The sequence below is a fragment of the Gallus gallus genome, chromosome 4, assembly GCF_016699485.2.
Source record: "Gallus gallus isolate bGalGal1 chromosome 4, bGalGal1.mat.broiler.GRCg7b, whole genome shotgun sequence".
NCBI lineage: Eukaryota > Metazoa > Chordata > Aves > Galliformes > Phasianidae > Gallus > Gallus gallus.
This window is the reverse complement of record NC_052535.1, coordinates 65,965,506-65,988,287: the sequence shown is the minus strand read 5'-3', so window position 1 is coordinate 65,988,287 and position 22,782 is coordinate 65,965,506. Positions and strand designations below refer to the sequence as shown.

Sequence of the window (22,782 nt, the reverse complement as noted above, 5' to 3'; positions counted from 1 at the left end):
AGGTGCTAATCTGGACTTTAATCACATCTGTCTGAAATGCTGCTTTCCTTTTGTGCGTGTGTAAAAGAAATCAGGTATTGGATGTACTGAAAGAACTTCTAGTCTCCTCTTAAAATAACACTCATACCATCCTATAAAGTTCTATAAAGAGTATAAATACTCTGAAGCAGTGAAGTAGGATTAGACAGAACATGTAATGCTTCATACTGTTGAATTTTATTTCAGACTAGAAAAACGCATCACGCTACCAGAATGCTTATCTTGATGATGGTTTTGCTATTTTTAACTATTGAAGCCTAATACGAAATCATTCACGCAATTTTAACTCATTTGCAGTTAATTTTCTTCTGCTTTGTCACCTGAAAATCATGCATTCAGTTGCAGATTTTGTGTTTTCAAACATCAGTGTTTCTCAGCAAAGGTTCAGGTGAACCCGAGTCCCGTGAAACAAAAAGCGCAGTGCTGGGTCAGTGCCTGCTGGTTTGGTTGGAAGTGAACCACTGATAGGAGAACGCTGCTGACCTCACGAGTCTCTTAAAAATGGTGACCTTAAAGCCAAAGCAAACGAAACGCAAATATTCAGTGCTTCCTTCTATGTCAATATTGACAGTTCCTTTTGCTTAAATGTTTCCTGACCATTTTTGTTTTAAAACACATTAGAAAATGAATTATCCTGTGTGACATTTTCAAAGGAAGAACACATTATGAATATTACTATTTGTAGAGCTTTGATCCATAAAAGTTCATCAGTAATCTAAGTGTTTGACAAGTAACGTAAGATAGTATTTGTGAATGAAACAAATTTCATTTTTACCTGTTGAAGAGTAAAGGCATGAAGGCATACCTGATTGGCCTTTTTAACTATAGGCCTTCCGAAACAGTTTGCTAATACAAATACATTAAACACAGAACAATACGGACCTGGCAAAGACAAGGAGATTTCTGTCTTTGTAGTGACTCTGGATGTAAGGGTTCTGTGGACAATTAGTCCAACTGTGTCATACTATAGCCAAAGCTATACAGATTGTATTTGATGTTTTAAAATAGAGTGAACTTGAAAGGGGAGAGTACAAAGGGCAGTTTAGCTAGTCAGAAAGCTACTTTCTAATTTCTAATATTCACAGTGAAACTTTGTAGAAAGATCAGATAGCAGAAGTCTCTGTTTTCAACATCTGAGTTACTTCATTGCAGGAATGAGATGTTTATACATAAGTGATTGTTTTCAACTACTGGATGGACTGAGAATCATAGGAAGCATTAGGTAGATCTGTTTGCTTTTTATGGGAATCTTTCCCCAAACGTGAACTACTCTAGACCAACTTACATCTAAATGTAAGTTAAGTATCATTAACAAAGCCCAGATTTCTAGCTTTTACAGTTTCCCTGCTCTTACAGATGTTTGTCAGAGTCTTGCTATTGACAATCGTAAAACGGTTTGTGTGTGAAGTCAATGAGTAAGTATCTTTGCCTAGTCTGGATTTCAAAAAATTTCTCAAAATTGTACATTGTATAAAAAATTTCCAGAATTGTGTTTTTTTTAATTGTACACTTTTTGTTTTATTGGTTTTATATTTTGTCACCTTGCACAAAGCACTGTTAAATTGCAGCAAAGCTTTGTTTTTCCTTGGCATCGACTTCTGGGTCTAAGGATTCAAAGCTTCCTCATACCTGCTAGTTTTGCATGAGCTTACCTTTGCAAGGATGCTGGCTTGCCACCTGGGATCACTACTTTTCTTTTTGTCAACGATCTGCTGTTCATAATTTACTTGCACATTTGCTGTGGCTGCAATACTGAACTTGCTATGGTTGCTGGCATTCAAAAATGAGTTAGGAATCCAGTAAGTTTCTGTACAGACAATTCCTCATATGGTTACGTAGGCAAATTAATACATGCTTGATTAAGGAGTGGATGGAAGATAATTACAATAAGTACAATTGCAAAAGATGAAGGCATTTTATAAGCTTCAGTCGTAATTTGGTGAAAAATCCAAATTCTCTTTGAAAAGGGATCAAATGAGTAAACTACTTATTAAGTGTAACTACTGGAATCTTCGTTTACACGTGGTTCACTGCGCTGTCATGCAGTAAGGATTTGGGAATGTAAAAGCTGTTAAGTATTTCACTGTAGAACACTGGAAGATAGAGTAATACCTGCATTCTCCAAAGAACAGACATCTTCTAGACGTCAGTGTGTTACGAATTGCAGAAGTCTCTACATTTAGATTGTACTCTATGGAGGCTGTAAGTTGTATAGCTTTGCACAAGGTGGCTTCTACATAGGAGCTATGTGGGTCATGTACGCATGATGGTTTTGAACGTATGGAGCATTAATAACACAACGATGTGAAACCTTTAAGCAGAGTTAATTACAACGCTTTTCCAAAGAGCTAAGCTGTAGATGGTTCAAATTATTAGTGACCATAGTCTGCTGGCCAAGATCCGGCTGCTTGGTGTGTTCAGGACAAAAGAAACTGTATACTTTAAGGAAACCTAAGTAAGTATTCCAATTCAGTTAATTAGAAATAAATATAATATATTCAACATGCACCGTTTGTGAGAGGTAATATGGAGCCATTCGAGAGCAGCAAACAGTGGATGAGCATGTGCTCCATGCTCATCTCAAATCACATTTCCACAGCACTGCTCAAGTTCTCTGCTTGCAGCTCTTTGCAGTGATATAGTGCACGTACTGCTTAGTTGTCAGATGGTGGGAACTTTTCCTGGAGCCTCCACTGAGAAGGAAAGAAGGAATTTGATATATACAATTATTTTTTTTAATTCTTTCCACATCATCCCACATCTCTGACTTGCAAATAGTGTAATAATGATGGGGGAAGCAACTTACTGCCATGTACAGCTGGCAATTTAAATATAGCGGAATGATCTAGGAAAAAAAACATCCAGGGTCATAAATATGAAGGAGAGAAGAGGTTGTTCTTGATTTAGTGTGGTAGAACAAAAACACTGATACAGCAAAAAGTGGTATTATAGAATCCTTGTGGACAGAAACACTCCGGCCAGTGGTTGGCTTCACTAAATTCCTTTAAGAAAACAAGGCTGGGAATTGAACTCATTTTTAAACATCCTCATGTGTTTAATTGGCTGTTTAGAAGTACTGAATAAAGTTTAGAGTAAGGGCATGCGTCAGAAGTTGAATAATAACTGACTATTGCCTCATGCTTTTTATTGCATTACATTCTAGTTGGTGGAAGGACTTTTTGTTCTTTTAGGCACATTTTATAATGCTTATAAACATGTTTAATCATTTTTGCTGTTTGTTGAGAACAAAGATTTTAGTTAGTTACTAAGATCAAAATGGTCAAAATGAATAGACCACCACCTGATATTTTTAGAATAAAGGTAAAACACATGATGAAATTTCTTCATTGCTCACAAAATATTGCAGATTTTGCATTGACTGAAGGATAAGAAATCCTTTAGTAAAGAAGGATGAGTACTGTTTGTTCCTTCTCCTGCTTTCTGCAGTGATATTCAACCATTGGTGATGTGAGCACTGAGCTTCCTTGCTTAGGGTTTGGCTCTTCATGCACAGCTGTTTCCCCACCTTTCTTCCCTCTCGCTATGGAAATAAGCCTTACAGGTGTAAGCAGTTCTGTGCTGGCATAAAACCACACACTGAGGTGAGCAGAGATGTTTTTTTTCATCCATCATCATTTTCAGAAGCCTTTGTGTAGGCAAAGCTTTATGTCACTGACTGCTTTCCTTCTTCCCTCCAAATATATGCTGTGGGGAAAACGTATTGAATCGGTGCGTTTGTCATGGTTTGATGGCGATAGAGAACTCTCTCTGCCAAGTTTCTGCTGCTCTTGGGACACAGGCTTCTCTCTTGGTACCTGGTAGGTAGCAAGGATGTGTCAAAGCAGTATTAGCCCTTGAATATTACTAGAAAACAGGCAGGATATGGGAGCTATATATATATTTTAAAAAAGCATGCTGTTTGCTTGCCGACAGCTGCTAATCCTCAGTTTTGTGTCTTCATTCTGAGTTCTCTTGTGTCACTTCAGAACAAAAAAGGCAAACATCTCTCAGAACGGCCTATGTTTGCATACAAACGATAACGTTTTTCAATGACGCTCATACCAAAAGTGATGCTTTTGCATAATGCTCCAACTTTTTCTTGAAAACTACTTGAGAAGTTTAGTCTTGCTTGATCAAATAGGACAGCTGAGCGGTCATCATTATTATCTGATCTTGCACTCATACTGCTGTAGCATGCTGCTAGGTGGCTTGTTCTCCCTTTGGTGTATTTGTTTGTTTGTTTGGTTTTGCCTTTCTGGGCGTTTTGCCCCGCAAGCAGCTTTACTCTTACAGAACCTGCGCATTTTGCACTGCAAGATTCCTTCACGCTTCTTTGTAACTCTCGGCCATTAAGAGCAAGCACCGTTTAAAAAGCCATCACTTTCGGAGTCATAACAGCTTTTAGAGTGTTTTACTCACTCTATTCCTTATGCTTCACAAGCGGATGCCATTCTGAAATTCCCAGTAAATGCAGCTTACTTATCATCGTAGACAAATATAACACTTCTTGTCTTTCAACAGCTCTGCAAAGGCAGAAAAATTTGCCTCGCGCGGCCTTCAAAACCAAACAGTTTCTTCAAACTCCATCTGCAAAAGGAGGTAATGAACTTACAGCCTCTTATTGAGCTCCAGCAAATCTCGGATAATTGTTCACCTGCATTAAATCTCACACTCGAGATTAATGAAGTTGCTGTTGCATGTTGAGATTAACTGAGTAGCTGTTGGTGTAGTAAACAATCTCACTTCTTGGCCTAAACATTGAAAATACATTCCTGTATCACGTAAGGAAAAAAAAGCTTTAAATCTGATTTTGAGACAAAATCCAATTGTTAGTGACTTCTAGCATTGATCACTAAGTCTGGATTGGAAAAGCAGACTTCTGAATGAGTATTTAGTGGGGTGACACTTGAATGGGATTTTTTTCTTACAGCATACAGTTTGTAAAACAAATTTTGTAAACATTTCTGAACGTGAAAAAATAATCAGACAAGTGGAAACACTGTCTTTCACTTAGCACTGGAAACAAACAGTAACAACTTCACCCATGAGCATACAGTGTCAACTGGAGATTTGTGCACACGCGTACACGTTGCTCATGCTTTCTCCTTTCCTCTCAAAGCCAAACCATTATCCCACAGTGTAATTTAGTGTGTGGTGGTGTTGTGTTTTTTTTCCCCTCAAAGAATTAGAGACTATTGTGTATAATGTTGCAGTGGGTAATGGCTGAAGTTGACATTTTTGAGAAGAAATTATGTCCCACATCCAATTAGACAAGTTTTATCTGATCTTTAATTAATGCTGGTAGCCTTGCTTGTGACACTGCCTCAATTTCACTACCAAGATGAAAACAAAGGTATATACCTTTTGGCTTCAAATGTAGTTGGTCCTGTTGTATATTACAGGCTAGAAAACTTTGTTTTAAAGACCTCACTTGAGGCCAGTTCATAAGATGTTTTCATGTTAGAGACTCTTAAGGATGGTAGGAATCCTTCTTGCAGATCTTGGAGGTGGTTGACAACAAGCGTGCCTTTCAGTGCTTTAACACTAACTTCTTTCAGTCAGCTTCATTCCATTCACAAAGTCTTAGTGTCCAGCCTTTCCTTGAATTAGCAAAGCGTAATGGCTTTGAAGCAGATTCACATGGCTGATAAGGAAGTTTCTGATGGTCTTTATGATATTCTTTCCAAATGCAAAAAACTTCTGTGTTCTGCTTTGGCATACGACCATCATTTTTATTCCTTCCCAAAGCTTTCTGTGCCCTTCCAGCAGGCTGTGCCTTTGCACTCATCTCATTACACAGAACACTTGCAGGGCCGGTGGCCTCACCTGCAGCTGTTGAAATGTACAGAAATACCAAAATGTTATGGTCTTTGCTGTGTTGGTTTTCTTGTCTATGACCTAAGTGAGATTCTTGGGATTATAGCAGTGTTAAGCAGCAATGAAACAAGACTTTTGTTTCAGAACAGTAAGTGACTGTGAGCAGCAGTTCTTTTCAGTTCCTTAAAATGTTGGTCATTACATCACTTAACAGCTTTTGCGTAAGCACTTTGGCACATTTGGGTTTTCTAATCGTTTTCAGTGAGACACTTCAAAATACCTTCAAGTAACAAAGTCTTTACCTCCCAGTGACAGATTTGTTAAGGTCTATACTACGATTCAGTATCAGTCATGCAATAGAACAGCTTATTGATTTCCATTGCTTTGCCTCATCTGTTCTTCTGTAGCAGTCTGAATCATCTCATACTGATGTTTCAGTTTAACAACTGCATCTGAATCGGTTCAGGTTTCAAGTTGGTGTGCAGCAGCTGGCCTTGGGGTGCAGTCCTCACTGCATCTCACTTCTTCCCTGCCCTGCAATGGGGAGCAGAGTCTCAAGAGGGTGGGAAATCCCTCCCAGTGCTGTGCACACTGCCATTTATTTTTCCTCACTGCCTGAGGTTTTAACTGTAGTTGGTTCTAGTCATTCAGTGTCTAAGGAGATGGAGTTGTGTGCTGTTGTTAAAACACTACCCTTATGTGTTTTTATTAAACATCTATCAGTTCGCTACTGCAGATGGGTATACGGAATTAAATAGATTGGACTGAGGCAGTACTTCACACTTTGTAATCCTGTTTCACAAATAGGCCAAACTGAGTTTGATTAAACATCCAAAAATGCACTAAGACAAAAATCTTCACATGTAGAGCAGAATTGTTAGGCGCTTTGCCAGTGATCGCTTCAGAGATTGTAGCTCAGTGGAAGACAATTAATTCCTTTATGTAAAATAGTGAATACAGCTCTCAGCAATGTCTGCAATGCATGTGCTAACAGGAAACACTGGAAGCATGGTAAAATGGGGTGGGAGAACATCGGGGAATGGAGAAGACTAATTCACTGGGGTAATGCTATAATGGGATGATAAAAGCAGGATGGCAAAGCCTTTGGCTCCAGCAAATGAGAACAAGCCCAAACATAGCAGATACAGTAATGAAGGAAAAGAGCTGCTTACCTTTGGAAGGTCTCAAGTAGGCAGGGATCTCCAGCAAGATGCCCTCACCTCTACTGCCAAACCTTAAATGAGGTCTGGGAAGAGGTGGATCCTGGCTCCACCCCTTCCAATCACTCAGGGGTATTGCATGCACCTGAGCTCCCTGGGTTGGCCCTGCCTTCCCACCAGGTGCTCAATCACTGTTTCAGGCCGTGACTTCACATTTCCACTACAACTGGATACTTACTTTCTCTGGGAAAATGATAAACTTTCTTCAGCTACAAGTTTTCATTGCACTCAGTGCTTTGAACCTTTTCCCCATTGTACATGTTAGCAGCTAAAGCTGTCCTTAGCAGGCCCTAGGGCTGTGCCCAGTGTTTATATACCGGCATTATTCAGTAGGTTAGTTGCTAACGTTGTGCTGTATTTGAGTTCCACCACGTATGGTGACGAGGAATTCAGTGGTGAAAGCTCCCTTGTTTAGACTGTAGAATCTCTTGGTAATTGCTGATTTAATTACACCAATGCTACAGATAATTTCACATTCAAAAAAAAACCCAACCCTTCTAATATGTCATCTATCGTAGTTCTAGGAGCACTGTGCTGCCATTCTTGTCCTATCATTCTGCTGTTAATGCTTTCTGTAATCCATCGTCTGGCTTGACACCAAGCTTTTATTTTAAGGGCTTTTATTTATTCTCCTTGCTAATTACCAACTGTCATGTATGTTGACATCTCTACCACTCGTATCAGCTTTTCCCATGCGCGGCCTCATGCTTTCAACTGTCAGTAGAAAGGCCCTCTTGGATAATCCCAAAAGGAACTGAATCCAACTCGCATCTATAATGCACATATTAATCTTTCTATCAACCCCTGTCAGGGTCATGCAGTACAACCTGGAAGTTACCACCTGGAAATTACCACTTTCTCTGTACCCCATGTGGGAAGTCATGTTCCTGTCATTACTGGTTTCTTCTCTTACTCTTCTTATTCTTAGTGGATCTGTCTTGTAAAATGATAATAAGTGCTGTGTGAAGGGCCATCTTTGTTAAGTACAACATCTGTCAGAGAGGAACTCAACTTCCTCTGCATAAAGAAATTTCTTAGTCAAAAAAGAATTGCTCATGCAAGGCCACTGTCAGTGTGGTTTCTCCATTTTTTCTGATTGATTTAATTGCCCAACATCAACTGTTGCCAAATCCCATCCTAATCAGGCTGAGAAGCTGGTGAAATTCCATTCAAACATTAAGAAGATCGATTAGTTCAAGAATTCTGTTTAGTGATACGTTATGCATATATTTAAAATATTTCTGATACTCATAAAGAATTGAGCTTAAGATTTAGGATTACCAAAGGACTTAAATATTGTCAGTGTTTTGCTGCAAGGCTCAGTTGTCATTAATTGCTGGCTGTCTTTGAAACTTCAGAATTAATTCTTGTGTATATAATAAGTAAGAACTGTTGCTACTGCATTGAGTAAAATAAATATATAGGACCAAAAAAATACTAATGGCATACATTTGTGTGTGCATCTTGAATTAAGGGCTAATACAGAGTGTTAAATTCTGAGTCTAAGCATATAAATAGATTATCAAATCCTCCCTGGGAATTGTTTATAAACCAGTGACAAAGACCTGCATTTTACATCCTAACTAACTGATAACAAAGTATTTGAATTCAGCTCTAAGTAAAACTGGTAATTTAGAAGATGTTTGTAAGAAGAGGAAGGCTATAAGTTGTCTGAGTTGTCTGGTTTAAGTTTCAGAGCTGCATCTCTTTGGTGTTGGGAGTTGGCTGACTGTACTTGGGTTTTTTTGCCTTCAGACTGTAGATGTTGAACTGGACCCTATCATGAGATGAATCCTGACTCAGTGGATTGGGTTAAAAAGAAGAGCATAAAAGAAATTTTAGGCTGCCCTGCTCTGTCTGAGCTGCACCCCTGTACCTGAGGAAGTGCAGATATGCAGAAATGTCACACTAGAATCCCATATACTTGAATGTGTTGGTTTAGGGATGGGAATTAGGTACACATTTCTGAAACAGCTGAATTTCTTCTTACAAATATATTCACCTCTGTTTCTTCTGGGTTGGCGGATAGAACGGTTAGGGCCTTACTGGCATTACTTACAAATCCAGATAAATATTCATAGTAGGTAAAGGGAGCATTGGAGTTATTATATCAAAAACACAACAAAGAGGACATCTGAATTCCTGTTTCTCATTGCTGCTTGATTGGCTGTACTCCATTACACATTCCGTGTTGTTTGAATTTTCACACAAAATCCTTGCCTGTTTAATTTCAGTCATACTGTCAGTTAAGCTTGAAAGTAACTGCTGCGTTTTACTTTCCAGTACCTTCTTCAAGTAAATTCCGCTCACCCGCAGCACCATCTCCCCTCGCTCTGCGACAACCGGTGAAGGCATTTAGTAACCACGGACCTGGTTCTGTTGCTCCTCTGGAAGCCACACAGCTGACACACAGCAGTTCTTCACCGGGGCCTCTTGCAGCTCAGAGCTCAGGCTTGCCCGGCCCTGCCAGCGGTGTTAACAGCACCACCCTCACCAGGCCGGCAGGGACAGTGGGGATGAGGAGTAGTTTGCCCAGACCCAGTGCCCCTTCCACGGGGGGCATCCCAGTGCCTCGTAGCAAACTTGCACAGCCTGTCCGCAGGTGAGTGTGGGAAAGGCAGTCCAAATGCTCAGTTTGCACACTGACTGCTGTACGTTGTATATTTGTGCTGTTCCTTCCTGCGATTTTTAGTTTGGTCTCAGGTCTAACCTCTGCGTTAGCAACCACCTGTACAAGTTGCTTAACGTCACAGTTTTGGAAAGCAACCCCAAGAGAAGCTAATTATTAGCTGGAAGGTTACATGGACTGTTTGTCTGCAGGAGAATAGAAGGAAATAGTGCATAACTCGGAATATGTGCTTTTAATGCCAAGGTAGCGTGCGTTTTCACTGAAGGTGTCAGGTGAAAGACAGCTGACGTAAGGAAGCAGTCATCCATGAGGAATTCTGAGGATCCCCTTAAGCAGAAAGAATAAACAGTTATCTCCAGTATCATAGGAAAGATGAAACAGTCGTAAAGAGCAGTTTTGTTCTGCTGTGAGTGTTGGACAGGGAACAAGAAGTGACTCACAGTATTGACTGTTTAGTACTCCATAAGCAGCATGAAATGTGATGTTATAAACAGCAGGGTTTTCTTTTATAGAAACTTTTTAAGAGAAGCAAAGTGTAGTTGTCCAAATCCCAGCTGGCCTTAGAAGTGCTTCACTTATTGCACAGCTGTTGTACGTGCTGTAGATACAGCATGCAGTATCTGTATGCAGTGCAGTAGTGAAGTATCAATGAACTTCCAAGATCCCGATGTAAGGAAACTGCAGTACTCTAAACAAGGATCTCTGCTTAGACAAAAAAAAACAAACCTCATTTTTAAATGGCAGGAGATTAAATTTGTGTTCCTGCAGAGTACAGTAAGGAAATGTTTTCTCATGGGATAATTGTTAAGATCATAAGCTGAAAAATACCTTTGAGTTTATGTTAAATAAACTGTACTGCAGAGAAGCAAATGAATAAAGTGTATACTTTATTTTGAAAATGTTTAAGCTCTTATGTGTTGTAGATGGAGACTTCAGCTGTTATGTATGAAACTGAAAAGTGCCTCATTTTGTTTTAGATCATTACCTGCTCCCAAAACCTACAGCAACATGAAAGACGAGAGTTGGAAAGATGGCTGCTATTGAACTGCAGAGCTTAATGCAAAGTTCCAGTGCTCATGGATGCTTCCTCACCAGGCTAACACACAGCTTGATTCTACAGACTGTTCAGATGTGACTTTTGGGATTTGTATAAATTCCAAACCTCTCTGTCTCTAATTAGCACAAGCTGGCAGAGATTATAAAGCAGCACTTTAATGACATCTAACATCAGATGTTTGGTGGTCATACAATCACTTTCACATTAAATTGCTCTCAGTTGTTTTGTAGTTTTTTTTCTTGCTTGCTAAAATGGGTCAAATTTGAGCATTTATGACAGTGGCCAATGTCTGGGCAAAAACCTAACGAATGCCAAAGAAATGCCCATCTTGAATAACAGCAAGTACAACAGTCACTTAGATTTTCCAAAACTTCGTTTTCAACCTATTTTAATTCAACAGAAAGGTTGGTAAATATGTACTATTGAAACGAGACTACATTAACATTCTGATTTCAGACTGCTACAATGCTATTGAAACATTGCTGTTAACAATTGAATGAGATTCTTGTAGGGGAAAGTGGTACGTACATCCTTCAGGAAGAATCAGAAGCTACTCTGGAAGATCAGGCAGAACAGTAAGGAGTAGCCGTGGCTTTTGGTAATGTTAAAGACTTGAATGTAGCAGACATACACAAATGCAATAGTATAGATGGCATCTTTCCTGTGTTGATTTATCAGCTTTACATGCTCTTAGCGCTTGATTGACAAAAGGGCTTAGCATCAGTTGTACAATCTTTCTGACCTTAAAGTTCCTGGCTCAGGAAAGATGGCCTTTGCTGTTGTAGCCACGTTTTAAACACATTACTCACTATTTGGGGAAAACTTTTTTTATAGCAGGTTTCCTTAAAAAGGAAGAAGCAAGTAGTAACGTTCCTTTGTTCTAATACCATACCACTATGCTTGCAGCCTGGAACACAACTGTAAATGCTGATAGTAGAGGAGAAGGAAACACAACTATGCACTTGTAACATACAAATTTTAAGGTAATGAGTTGACTCTTGATGCCAAATGATATTCATTTAGGTGATGTTCCATGGTATGAGGGAGTTTTCTGTATCCTATTTTTTTACTTTCATCCATTTCTTAAATTGGTTTATTTTAAATTGTAAATATTTTTACAGAAGGTATTTCCCATGTAAGTGTGTTTTAAATATGTACTTTGCCTTACATATGTGTATCTTACATTACTGGTAATAGAGTATGAAACCTGCTATGTCTGTTTACAATCTCTTGAATTTCTCCTGTGGCTCTGACTTATTCTAACACACATTTTTCTCAGAACAACTCATTTATATAATCAGCATTTGAACCATCATTTTCTGTTTCGGAAGACGTCATACAAACACTTGTAACTAAGGTTGTATTTGGTGGGACAAGTTAAATGGAAGGGATTTTGTTGAAGCTTTTTCAGTATGTTGGATGTACAGTCAATGAAATAATGAAGTGTGAATGGTATCCTTTGTGCAATGACTGACAAACACTAAAAGTTGGATCAGGCAATAGATAGCCTTCAGCCCCTGAAGTACCTGAGTTTGGAACTGCTGGTGTACTTTGACTCCCACCACTAAGAGGATAACTAACCCTGAAATTCATGCACGTGAGTTTTAGGCTAGCACTTGCATATTCCTGGATAAAAAGCCATGCAATACTACTTGTGTTGGAAGAAGCCAAGCAGAAAGTAGCAGAGACTGATTTGCAGCTCTTAATTACTTGAGCAGCTGTAGGCAAGCTGGAGGTTGATGAGTGACTTCACACTCCAGACCAATATCTGTGCTGAGACTTTGAAATTGGTATCAAATATACTGTAATTCAGTAAGATTTCAGCAGAAGTCACCTGCTGAAACAACCTGGCCTTGTGTCGCTGGCACAGACAGCGGATGTCAGTAAGTGTCTCATGCAGCTGTTAAGTAGAAGAGATGAAATGCACCTGTTCCCATCAAAGACGGAATTCTGACATGTCAGCATTTTACAAAGCAATGCTGCTTCATTGAAAAAAGATTATTTTTAATTGGTGGATTTTATTAAACACCTTGGTTGACTTTTAAACCCTGAAAGTCAGTTTAGATGACACTATTGGGGTTATACCATGGCTGCATCAAACTGTTCTTTACATTTCCTTAAGCAATTCGTTACTTGGGTAAATTCAGCTTTAGTTCTTGAGCATTCTTTTCTCTGCTGTTCTACTCCCCCTGAAATACAACAAACAGCTTCCTGAAAAGACAGACTGTCTGTTTACTAGAAAGCCTTTGTGCATTACCAGTTTATTGATATCAGGAAATCATGGGGCTCTGTGTTTAGAGATTTACTGCAGAAGTGTGGAAATATGGATTTGATAAACTAGTGCCTATGATTTACTTAACTTATGTTTGATATAGTAGTAAGGGTTTTATGAATGTGGATTACTTTTTGTGCCAACAGCTCGGAATTGTTGTATGTATGTAGGCAGAAAGACTCATTCTGCTTCCAAAGTTATTTAATTTTTTTGTGTTTGAATGTTTTTTTGTAAGTGTTAAAGTGTAAAAATATATATATAAAATATTCTTACCACAAAATATTGCCTGCATTGTTATTTTTATAACTGTTTATAAAGTCTTTATGTATTTATAGGGTTTTTTTTGGGGGGGAGGGTTGGTTTGTTTGTGGGTTCCCCCCCCCCCCCAAGAACTGTATTCACTTCTTCAATCCTGAAGATCAGCTACTGCCCCTGTAGTTCATAAAGAGAGTATGGTATTATTATTTGGGTCTTTGATTTCCTCGATGAATTGAGGTACTGTGCTGTGTTGAGAGGCCTCTGCTCTCTAAGGACAGTGTGTGATTCAAGTAGCGTTCAAGGTTGGAAAGGACTACTAGGACCATCCATCACCCCATGCCAACTAAGCCATGCAGCACTGAGGGACATCTACACATTTCTTGTAACACCCCCAGGGACGGTGACTCCACCACCTCCCTGGGCAGCCCATTCCAATGCCTCACCATTTGTTCTGAGAAGAAATGTTTCCAATATCCAACTTGAGTCACCCATGATGCGAACTTAAGTCTATTATTTCTCATCCTATCACTGTCACCTGGGAGAAGAGGCTGACCTACCACCTCACTACAACCTCCTTTTGGGTCATCGTAGAGAACTCAGGTTTCCCCTGAGCCTCCTCTTCTCCTGAAGAAACAATCCCAGTTCCCTCAGCCACTCCTAAGACTTGTGCTCCAGACCCTTCACAGCTTCCTTACCCTCCTCTGGCCACACTCCAGAGGTTCACATTCAGCCAGCTGTCAGCTAACACCACCAGATTTTTTCCTCTGAGCAGCTCTTGTTGCTACCTAAAGGTGGGACTCAGCACTTGGTCTTACTGAAGCTCACACAATTGGCCTCAGCCCACCAATTCAGCCTATCCAGATCCCTTCGTAGGGCCTTCCAACCCTCAGGCAGATCCTCACTTCCCCCCAGTTCGGTGTCATCTGCAAGCTACTGAGGATGCACTCAATCCTCTCACCCAGATCATCAGTAAAGATTTGAAACAAGACCGGCCGCAGTACTGACCCCTGAGGAACACCACTCATGACCAATCAACATCTGGATTTAATTCACCACCACCCTCTGGGCCTGGCCATCCAGCCAATTTTTTACCCAGCAAGGAGTGTACCCATCCAAGGAATGGGCTGCCAGCTCCTCTAGGAGAATACTGCAGGGACAGAGTCAAAGGCTTTACTAAAAGTCTAAATAGATTACATGAAAAGCTGTATTCTGAATCTTCATTCTGGCAATTTGTGCCAATGTTTAAGTGAACAATCGACCTTCTATCTCTGCAGGATTCATGCTCACTTCAACAAAAGAAACAAAATCCTCATTACGAAAATTTGGGAACTTATGTAAATAACTGAGCAACCTAGGAGTGCGTCCAGCAAGCCTCAGTTCGGTTGTTAAGTTGTACTCAGTTCAAACACCAATGCCTTTATTTTATGACTGACAACATGTGGACGAGAAACTGAGTATATGCATTAAGAGCAGTACCGGCCAACAACTCTTCCAACCCATTGCTTTCTGTCATCCTCTCCCAAGCAATACTGCATGCTTGTACTGTATCTTCTGTTCTTTTCAGCCTGCTTTGGTTCACACAGCAGCAAGAAGTTTGCTTTAAGTTTGGTAACGTGCATTTTGCTACAACACAACATAAGCAACAACCAGCACGGGCTTCCACACCTTGAATCATTAATAACTGCCATTGTATTAAAGGTGGTTCTACTGCTGCAGTGGCTGGGAATCACTCAGCTTCACACCTGTGAAATCCATGACCCTCTGAGCAGGATGTCTGCAGCAGCCAACATGCAGGCTCTTCACAGGCCTTTAAAGTGTTCTCATGGAGGTGCCACGTACAAATCCACAGCAAGAATGCAGCTGTCAGATTCAGTAAGCCTGTCTCTGTAACTCAAACGCCACCCTTTCATCACATCAGCATTAGAATAGTTAAGCTGGGCTTACTTCTATATGGTAAGCAGACCGAGCGTGAGGTGTATAATGAAATTCAACCAGCGAGACTCACCACGTATCGCAGCGTGGTTCCCTGGTTTGTAATCAAACATCCAGATCAGAGTGTCCCCCTCGAGGCAGTTTACCTTCTGAAGTGGAGGTGACTTCACTCTTCCTGCCCCTCGGATGTGAGCCGCTCCTCCTTCCCTTCACCTTTTGGTTCAGCAATCAAACGTGGTTTCCCTCACACTCCTTCAGGAAAACAGAGCAGCAGCAAAGTCACAGGCAATTCAATTGCCTTTCCCACCACCTCTCCTTGTAGGTTTCTATAATAAACTCTTCAGTATGAAACTTATATGGTTGGAAAAGACCACTAAGACCATCTAGTCCAAATGCTAACTCAGTACTCCGCGCCCGCTAACCCACATCCCTCAGCACCTCACGATTTCAAAGGGAAGAGAGTGTTTTTCTCCCCATAGTTCCCTTACACTGTAGGAAGGTGGGAGCATTCCTGTGTCGGTGCTGAGGAGCGTCGGGGCGGGTCCTATTGGAAGTGCATTACCCACCCCGAGCCGGGCCGGGGAGGGGAAGCGAATGCGAGTGGGGCAGAAGGTGCTTAACGCTGCTGCTGTCTGGTGGTGACTGCAGAGCATTCCGCTGTGATCATTCGGAACCAGTTTTACTTCAAATATTTCTGGGAAAGAACAATTGCGGCAAACTTCATTAAACACCACAGCAGTGTGTTTTCAGTCCCGCTTCTTGATCCGGGAGAGCAGGAGCTATTTAAGACTCGTAAAAGCGTGAAGTTAGATCGCTTTAAGTGAGAAACAAACAGGACAGAAAAGCCCACGGAATGACTCCGGAGCACCGGCCGTCCTCTGGCACAAGGCTGACACCTGCAGGCAGTCTGTGCACAGCTGAGCTCCGGGAAGGTGAGGCCGGGCTTCAGCAAGTGCAAGTGGAAGTGAATTACAAGGTCTCTATAGATTAAAGTTCTGTAACATCCTTCCCCAGGCAGGCTCCCTAGCCACAGGCAGGCTGCTGGGCTAGACCAGGAGCCACAGTAACCCCGCACTGATACCAACCTATAGCAGCCCCCAGTGCCAAGGTCAGACTGGACCGGGCCCTGAGCACTGTGACTGAGCTGTAGGCATCCCTGACCACTGCAGGGCAGCTGAACTAGAAAGCCTTTGAGAGCCCCTTCCACCTCAGACAATTCTAAGACACTTTCCTGAAGGCATTTCTCCCAGGTGCTTTGTTTCCCTTCAGTTATACCACCAGCCCAACCCATACATCCAATTACAGAACAATTCATTACTCAACAGACCTTTACTCACCTCTCTCTTTTAACCTCGGGTTCATACAGCTGAACCACCTCGTTGCTACTTCTCTCAGTGTGCTCCAGCAGTGGCCAGAATGCTGGTGAGAAAAAGCAACAGCCTAAGCTCTAATTGAGAGCTTCCCATTCAGAGCAAACTCTTAGAAAACACCACATACAAAGACAAAGACCACCACCACCCTCAGCTCTTTATCAGAACGAAGCTGGGCAGGACAGGTGCAGCTCATGACAAATCTTCCTGATGCTCCTCCCTCAGATATGCCATTTCACTGAAGCAGGTGCTGCCATTTAGAGCCTCATCAGGGATGAAGGGGTTGGGGAACGTTGGGCAAAACCTCTACCCCTGCTTTAGCCTCTGGGTTCTCCACGTATGTCTGCCCTTACTCGCTGATGTGGAGCCCAGCACGAGGTTAAGTCATTTATGTTCATCCACCCCCAGGCTGTTGCAGACACAAACCCTGTTAATGCTGCTCCAGCTGACTTGAATACAAAGGAATTAGGAAACCTTTGCCCCGATTCCGTTTCAAGCAGTGCCTGGATGTCAGTGGCAGCAGTGTTGGCTTCAGGATCAAAGAATCATTAACAACGCTGGGCTGCAGGAGACCCTCCTCCAGTTCCCTGCTCTGCCACACACTGCTGGTGATGCTGCCACGTTTTCCTGGGGCTCAGTCCTTTGTCAGCACCCTGTGGCTGGGAGGGGGGGTGGGCACTCTGCTATACAAAGACAAGGGTCAGCTGTGGGCATCCTCTCATCTGTGGCGGCGGGGTGAGCTGCAAATGGGAATTTGGTCAACATCTGTTTATAAGACCAAATGTCACAGAGCAGATAACGTCTATTGTAAATGTCAGAGTTGATAGAAATTCTTTTTTTTTTTTTCGTGGGGGTGGATTGGTGAAAATCTTAGCAAAGATTTGGTTCCTGTATTTATGCTGCCATTTACACAGGCCTGGATCAACGCTCAGCATTGCCTAGGCTGCACTGCAGGCACAGGAACACTGCAGGACACAGAACCTGTGTGGTACAGCACCCAGGCCTGGCTCGGTCCTCCTGGTCAGGAGGAGGGCTGAATGCCTCCACTGCAGACCTAACTTATAAAAAGCAATGCTCGTTACTGGGCTCAGACCCCACAGCCTTTGTGGGCGGCTCTGCCCACGTCTCAGCCCACTGCAAGCACTCCCATCCCGCAACATTTCAGTGCTGTTCCACTCCACCAAGCTTTTCATTAGCAGAATGTCTTTATCAGCGTGTTCCCATTTCCTGCATCTTTCTCATTATGAAGATAATTAAATAATATTAATTACCAGTGTGAATCACTGAAATTGGTCCATCAGTAATCTCGTGATAAAATTAAAACAACGGAGAGATCACGTTTACAGACCACTTCCACTCTGCCTTCACCCCTCCATTGTACTGTCTGGCTCTGACGCCTTTGTCACTCCGACAAGCACTGCTCTATTTCCTAATTTTGATCTCCTGTTTTCTCTCCTGCCCCGCTGGGCATGAGAATCGCCCCTCCCACACAGCACTATGACTCCATTCTCAACAGACAAGGCACCATTCAGGGTCCTTCTCCCACACCTCACTTGTTATCCTCAATCATTAAGGTTGGAAAAGAACCCTGAGATCATCCAATCCAGCTGCCAACCCACCACCCCATGCCCACTGATCACGTCCTCAGCGCCACATCTGCATGTTCTCTGAACACCTCCAACGACAGCGACTCCACCACCTCCCTGGGCAGCCCATTCCACACTTTTGGAGAAGAAATTCTTCTCCCATCTCACTACAACCTTGTTTCAGGCCATTCTAGACAGCTCAGGTCTCCTCTGAGCCTGCTCCAGACTGAATAATCCCAGCTCCCTCAGCCACCCCTCGTAAGACTTGTGCAGCAGACCCTTCACAGATTCCTTGCCCTTCTCTGGACACACTGCAGGGTCTCAATGCCTTTCTTGTACTGAGGGGCCCAAAATGGAACACAGCACTCGAGATGTGGCCTCACGAGTGCAGAGCACGGAGGGACGATCACCTCCCTGCTCCTGCTGGCTGTGCTGTGCCTCATACAAGCCAGGATGCCATTGGCCTCCTTGGCCACTTGGGCACACTGCCCACAAGACTTGGCACCTGGTATTGCTAACGCTTACACAATTGGCCTCAGCCCATTGATTCCAGACTATGTAGCTCCCTCTGTAGGGCCTTCCTATCCTCCCTCTGTAGGGCCTTCCTATCCTCACGGCAGATCCTCACTTCCTCCCAGTTTGGTGTCATCTGCAAACTTACTGAGCGTGCACTCAATCCCCTCACCTGGATCATCAGTAAAAACATTAAACAAGACTGGCCCCAGTACTGACCCCTGAGAAACACCTCTCACGACCTGGAGCTGGATTTAACTCCACTCACCACCACATTCTGGGCCTTAGGATTTTGGCTACCCAGACTTTTTCTGGGCTGCGGACGAAGCACCCCACCTGTCTGTGCAGCTGCTGATGGGGGCTGTGTGTCTGCAGCACCCGCCTGCAGCCGGCAGTGGGGTCAGCAGCCCGGGGATGGAACGCCACTCCACGCTCCTCACACAGTACCCGCCTGGCACCCCAGCACAGAAACAAAAGCCTTTGCTGAGCCAAACCACCTTCCTGGTGAATCAGCAGGGCAACAACATCCAGAGTGCGTTTCCCTGACCGCAGTGACACAGCAGTCTCGCTGAGATCACAGGACCAACACGAAGACTGTTCGTGCTATTAAAACAAGCCGCGTCTCAGTGAGGTTTTAGAAGAGCACACGCACTGCGTGTCAGGGCTCTTTTTCATGGGATCAATGTACAGCGCTCTCCAGGAGGAGTATTAAGAGCTTCCCATTGTGTGTGAGATTTATTTCTTCCCATTCTCCTGAGGTTTCTTTGTAAATCAATGGAGATTTAATTTAGGTAACAGCACACCTGGCTTGCGGTCTGGCCTCGCTTTGTTCATGCGCTGATCAGTCCCGCAGATATCCATTTTCATTACTCTGTAAGAACCTGGCGGTGGGACAAGGACCATTTTTATTCCGTGTTTGTGCAGCTTTGCCATAGGAGCAGCAGAGCCAATGACAGTGGAGTGCAGAGGGCTCTGTGCCACCTGAGGCAGAGCAGTGCTGCTGCTGCTGACCTGTCCCATGGGCTCACCTCCAATCTGAAGAAAGCTTGGGCAGCAGAGGGCTGGGATTTGTCTTCAGGATGTCTTTCTTCAATTAAATTAACACTCCGTATAGCAAACAGTGCTGCAGAAGTCTTTAAATTCACTCCTGTATTTTTCGAACTGTTCTGCAGGACGATGCAGTCTCAGTGTCATTTACTCTGACCTGGCTTTAAAAAAAACCAAACCAAACCACAGCCCATATTTTACAGGCACAAGATGACTTCACCTCGCATGATTTATGTCCCAGACTGGGTTAGGTTCCTGCATAGGAAATGAAGAGGGGCTTCAAGCCTCGGTGGGAAACAGAAGCCTCTAAGCCAGCTGGGTCAGGGCCAGGAACAGCACCTCCCAGCCCACTGCTCTTTGTCACTTTGTGCACACCCCATCATCAGCACACTGCAGCCACCTCACTCTGCACAAGCACCTACAGCACAACGCGTTTGTGTTCCAACCCCCCCAGCCCCATGCCCAGGGGCTCACCCTGGGTTGCCAGCAGAGCCCTGCAAAGGCAGAGCTGTGCCTGCAGCCAGGGGATGCCCGGCTCTGAGCCCAGGGGTGAGCTTCAGAGGCAGCCCCGCCATCCCCGGCCCAGCCATCCCCAGCTCTGTTGTCCCCTGTCCCTGCCTGGCTGGGCACGAGGCTAACTCCGGCTCCTCTGCACCGAGACGTGCATTAGTCATCCAGTCATTTATTTTATTACGCCTTTCATCACCGTGCTGATAGTGCTCCCACATGGAAAAAAAAGAAGATGTCAGACAGCGACAGAAGGCAGCAGTGCCTGAGGCGGAATGCTTTCCTATTTAAACTCAGGTAAAGGTATCCAACATGCAACACGTAGTTGCTGACAAAAATGCACTAAGGCAGCCTCCAAATGCACAATGCCAGTATCTGCTTTACAGCTGCAGGGGTGCAACTGCCTCAGCAGCCGTCCATCAGCAATCCATTTGCAGGATTAGCCCTTCTGCCATGAGGCAGGAGCCCGCCTGTAATGGGCTGGCTGGCAAAGGGATCTGCCTCTCAGTTTTGGAAGGTGGATCACACGTAGTTAGGACGCTCAGTCCTAATGGTGAAATATTGGAACACGGCGACCTGAGTCCTGAAGTACTTCATTTGATGATTAATGGGCTGGAGGTGCTTTAAAAATAACCACGGGGCGCACTGAGTACAACAGTGGGGTTTATTCCAACAGTAATTTCTGCCCTGGACCGCTAACACAGAAATGCTCAGCAGGTCTGTGATTCAAAGGGAGGAGCTGTCGGCAGCCGCGCAGAGGAAATGCAGCAGGCAACAGGGACACAAAGGAGACTGACAGCACCGCAGCGAAGCTCTTGCTGCTGCATTCGGGTCGTGGCCAGATTTTTCCCTACCACACCACCTCAACTTCATAACAGCACTCGGAGGTTAAGAATGTCAGAGCACTTCTCAAGGAGGGAATAAATAGAGTGCAGACTGTGGGTAGGATTCAGGCAGCGGCACAGCTGCCCGGAGAGCTGTGGGTGCCCCATCCAAGGAGGCACTCGAGGCCAGGTTGGATGGGGCCCTGGGCAGCCCGAGCTGGTGGGGGGCAGCCCTGCCCACAGCATGGGGGTGGAACTGGGAGGGCTTTAGCATCCCTTTCACCCCAAACCAGTCTGTGGGTCTATGATTTGAAATAAGAGTCTGAGGGACAGAACTGCAATGAATGGGGGAGGTCAAACGGAGGAGGAACACTTCCATGGGATCCCACCTGCACGAGGAGGCAGCGCAGATGCTGCACCCAGGGACCCAAGAAAGAGGCTGTGAGGCCAGGCAGCTCCATGACACCAGTGAAAGATGAACCAAAAGAGGGGAAGCCCCACAGCAGAAGAGGCTGCAGCGACCGGGACGCGTGGGCAAGGACAAATGGTGCTGGGGAGGCCTGTGGTGCATGAGGGCACACTGCCATCATCCTGCCACCACGACCCTGCAGTGGCTCCAGGGAAGGAGGGCAAGAAGCAACTCTCAGCTTTTACCTGAAATGTGACTGGTTTGGGGCAGGAGTAATGCCCATCCGCCAGCACGTCAGCAATGTCTTGGGGGTGGGGGTTCTGGGGGCACAGAAGGCTCAACCTTCCCTCTTGAAAGAGGCAACAAGAGCCGCCCACTCAGAGAAGGCCCTGCTTAGCCAAACGCCAGCCAGCACGGCCTTACCAGCACAGAGACAGCCACGGAAGAACCACCAAAACCACCACCATCTCTGCATATTCCTATTTTGATTCCTAACTCTCCAGAGCCACAAAAAATAACCACTTGGATCCATGTTATAAGTAGCAATGAGCACGTGGGTCTTGCTGTCCTCAAAGCCCAGAGATCTCTCCCCGAGGCCTTTCCTCTCCTCTCCACACGCAGACTGAAGCACACCGCAGTGCCCCATGCACGGGTTGGGCTGCAGCCTGCAGCGTCGCGATGACACACCACGCCAGCCCACGCCAGCTGCAGGGATGATAACCACCACGCTCAGTGCCAAGCATAACGTTTGCACTGCACGCTCCTGATGTGACAATACCGAGGTGCTGCCCACAGCTGGGTTATCGTGGCCTCCTCCTGCCGCTGCCCACGGGATGTGCTATACGTTGTGACACAGAATATCTGCCCGCCGCTGCAGGCAGGCTGGGCAGTGACAGTGGCAGATAGCACGGGGTGGGATGGGCCCCCACACCTGCAGGATGAGCTGCTGCACTGTGCCCGCGTGCCTCCAGCGGCAGCAAACCGCGTGGCACCGCAGCACGAGGACGGCGCGATAAGGGAACTGAAGCCGAGCACCGGCAGCATGAGGGACTGGAGAAGATGGAGCAGTGTGACGCTTGAAGCACATCCCATACGGCGGAAAAACTTCCAGTTTGGAACATTCGGCCCAAGATAGCCAACCTGGCCCTGCGCTCTCCTCGGCCAGCAGCGCCGAGCGCACAATACGAATGAATGAGCTGCAGAGAGCCGAGTCCCATCGGGCTGTCCAGCGCCGATGACTCATCCCGTGCTCTCCTCCAGTTAACGGCAAGGAAACGAGCACGGACGGAGCAGCGCCGAACG

General features: G+C 44.4%; 1 protein-coding gene and 1 long non-coding RNA gene across 7 annotated transcripts in view; one reads left to right on the top strand and one right to left on the bottom strand.

Annotated features, from left to right (window-relative positions):
• Positions 1 to 13,314, top strand: part of SLAIN2 (SLAIN motif family member 2) — a 28,392-nt gene extending 15,078 nt beyond the window's left edge. Inside the window, exons 7-10 of one of the 4 annotated variants that reach the window (XM_040700257.2) lie at positions 3,744 to 3,857; positions 4,561 to 4,638; positions 9,360 to 9,678; positions 10,683 to 13,314. In XM_040700257.2, the coding sequence (XP_040556191.1) occupies positions 3,744 to 3,857; positions 4,561 to 4,638; positions 9,360 to 9,678; positions 10,683 to 10,749 (578 nt within the window). In that variant the 3' untranslated portion in view covers positions 10,750 to 13,314. Of the gene's footprint in view, positions 1 to 1,395; positions 1,599 to 3,743; positions 3,858 to 4,560; positions 4,639 to 9,359; positions 9,679 to 10,682 lie in introns of those variants that run through there. The other 3 variants (XM_004936042.5, XM_420719.8, XM_015285504.4) reach the window with 3 other exon arrangements.
• Positions 195 to 22,670, bottom strand: LOC107053243. 3 transcript variants are annotated; one of them, XR_006939283.1, is made up of 5 exons: positions 19,722 to 22,670; positions 19,497 to 19,574; positions 16,562 to 16,643; positions 15,371 to 15,476; positions 195 to 10,407 (listed from the first exon to the last, which is right to left on the bottom strand). It is a non-coding gene; the product is annotated as an uncharacterized LOC107053243 (long non-coding RNA). The 3 variants fall into 3 exon arrangements; XR_006939282.1 differs by having other exon boundaries at positions 19,497 to 22,670; XR_006939281.1 differs by having other exon boundaries at positions 16,562 to 19,574.
• Positions 22,671 to 22,782: the final 112 nt, after the last annotated feature.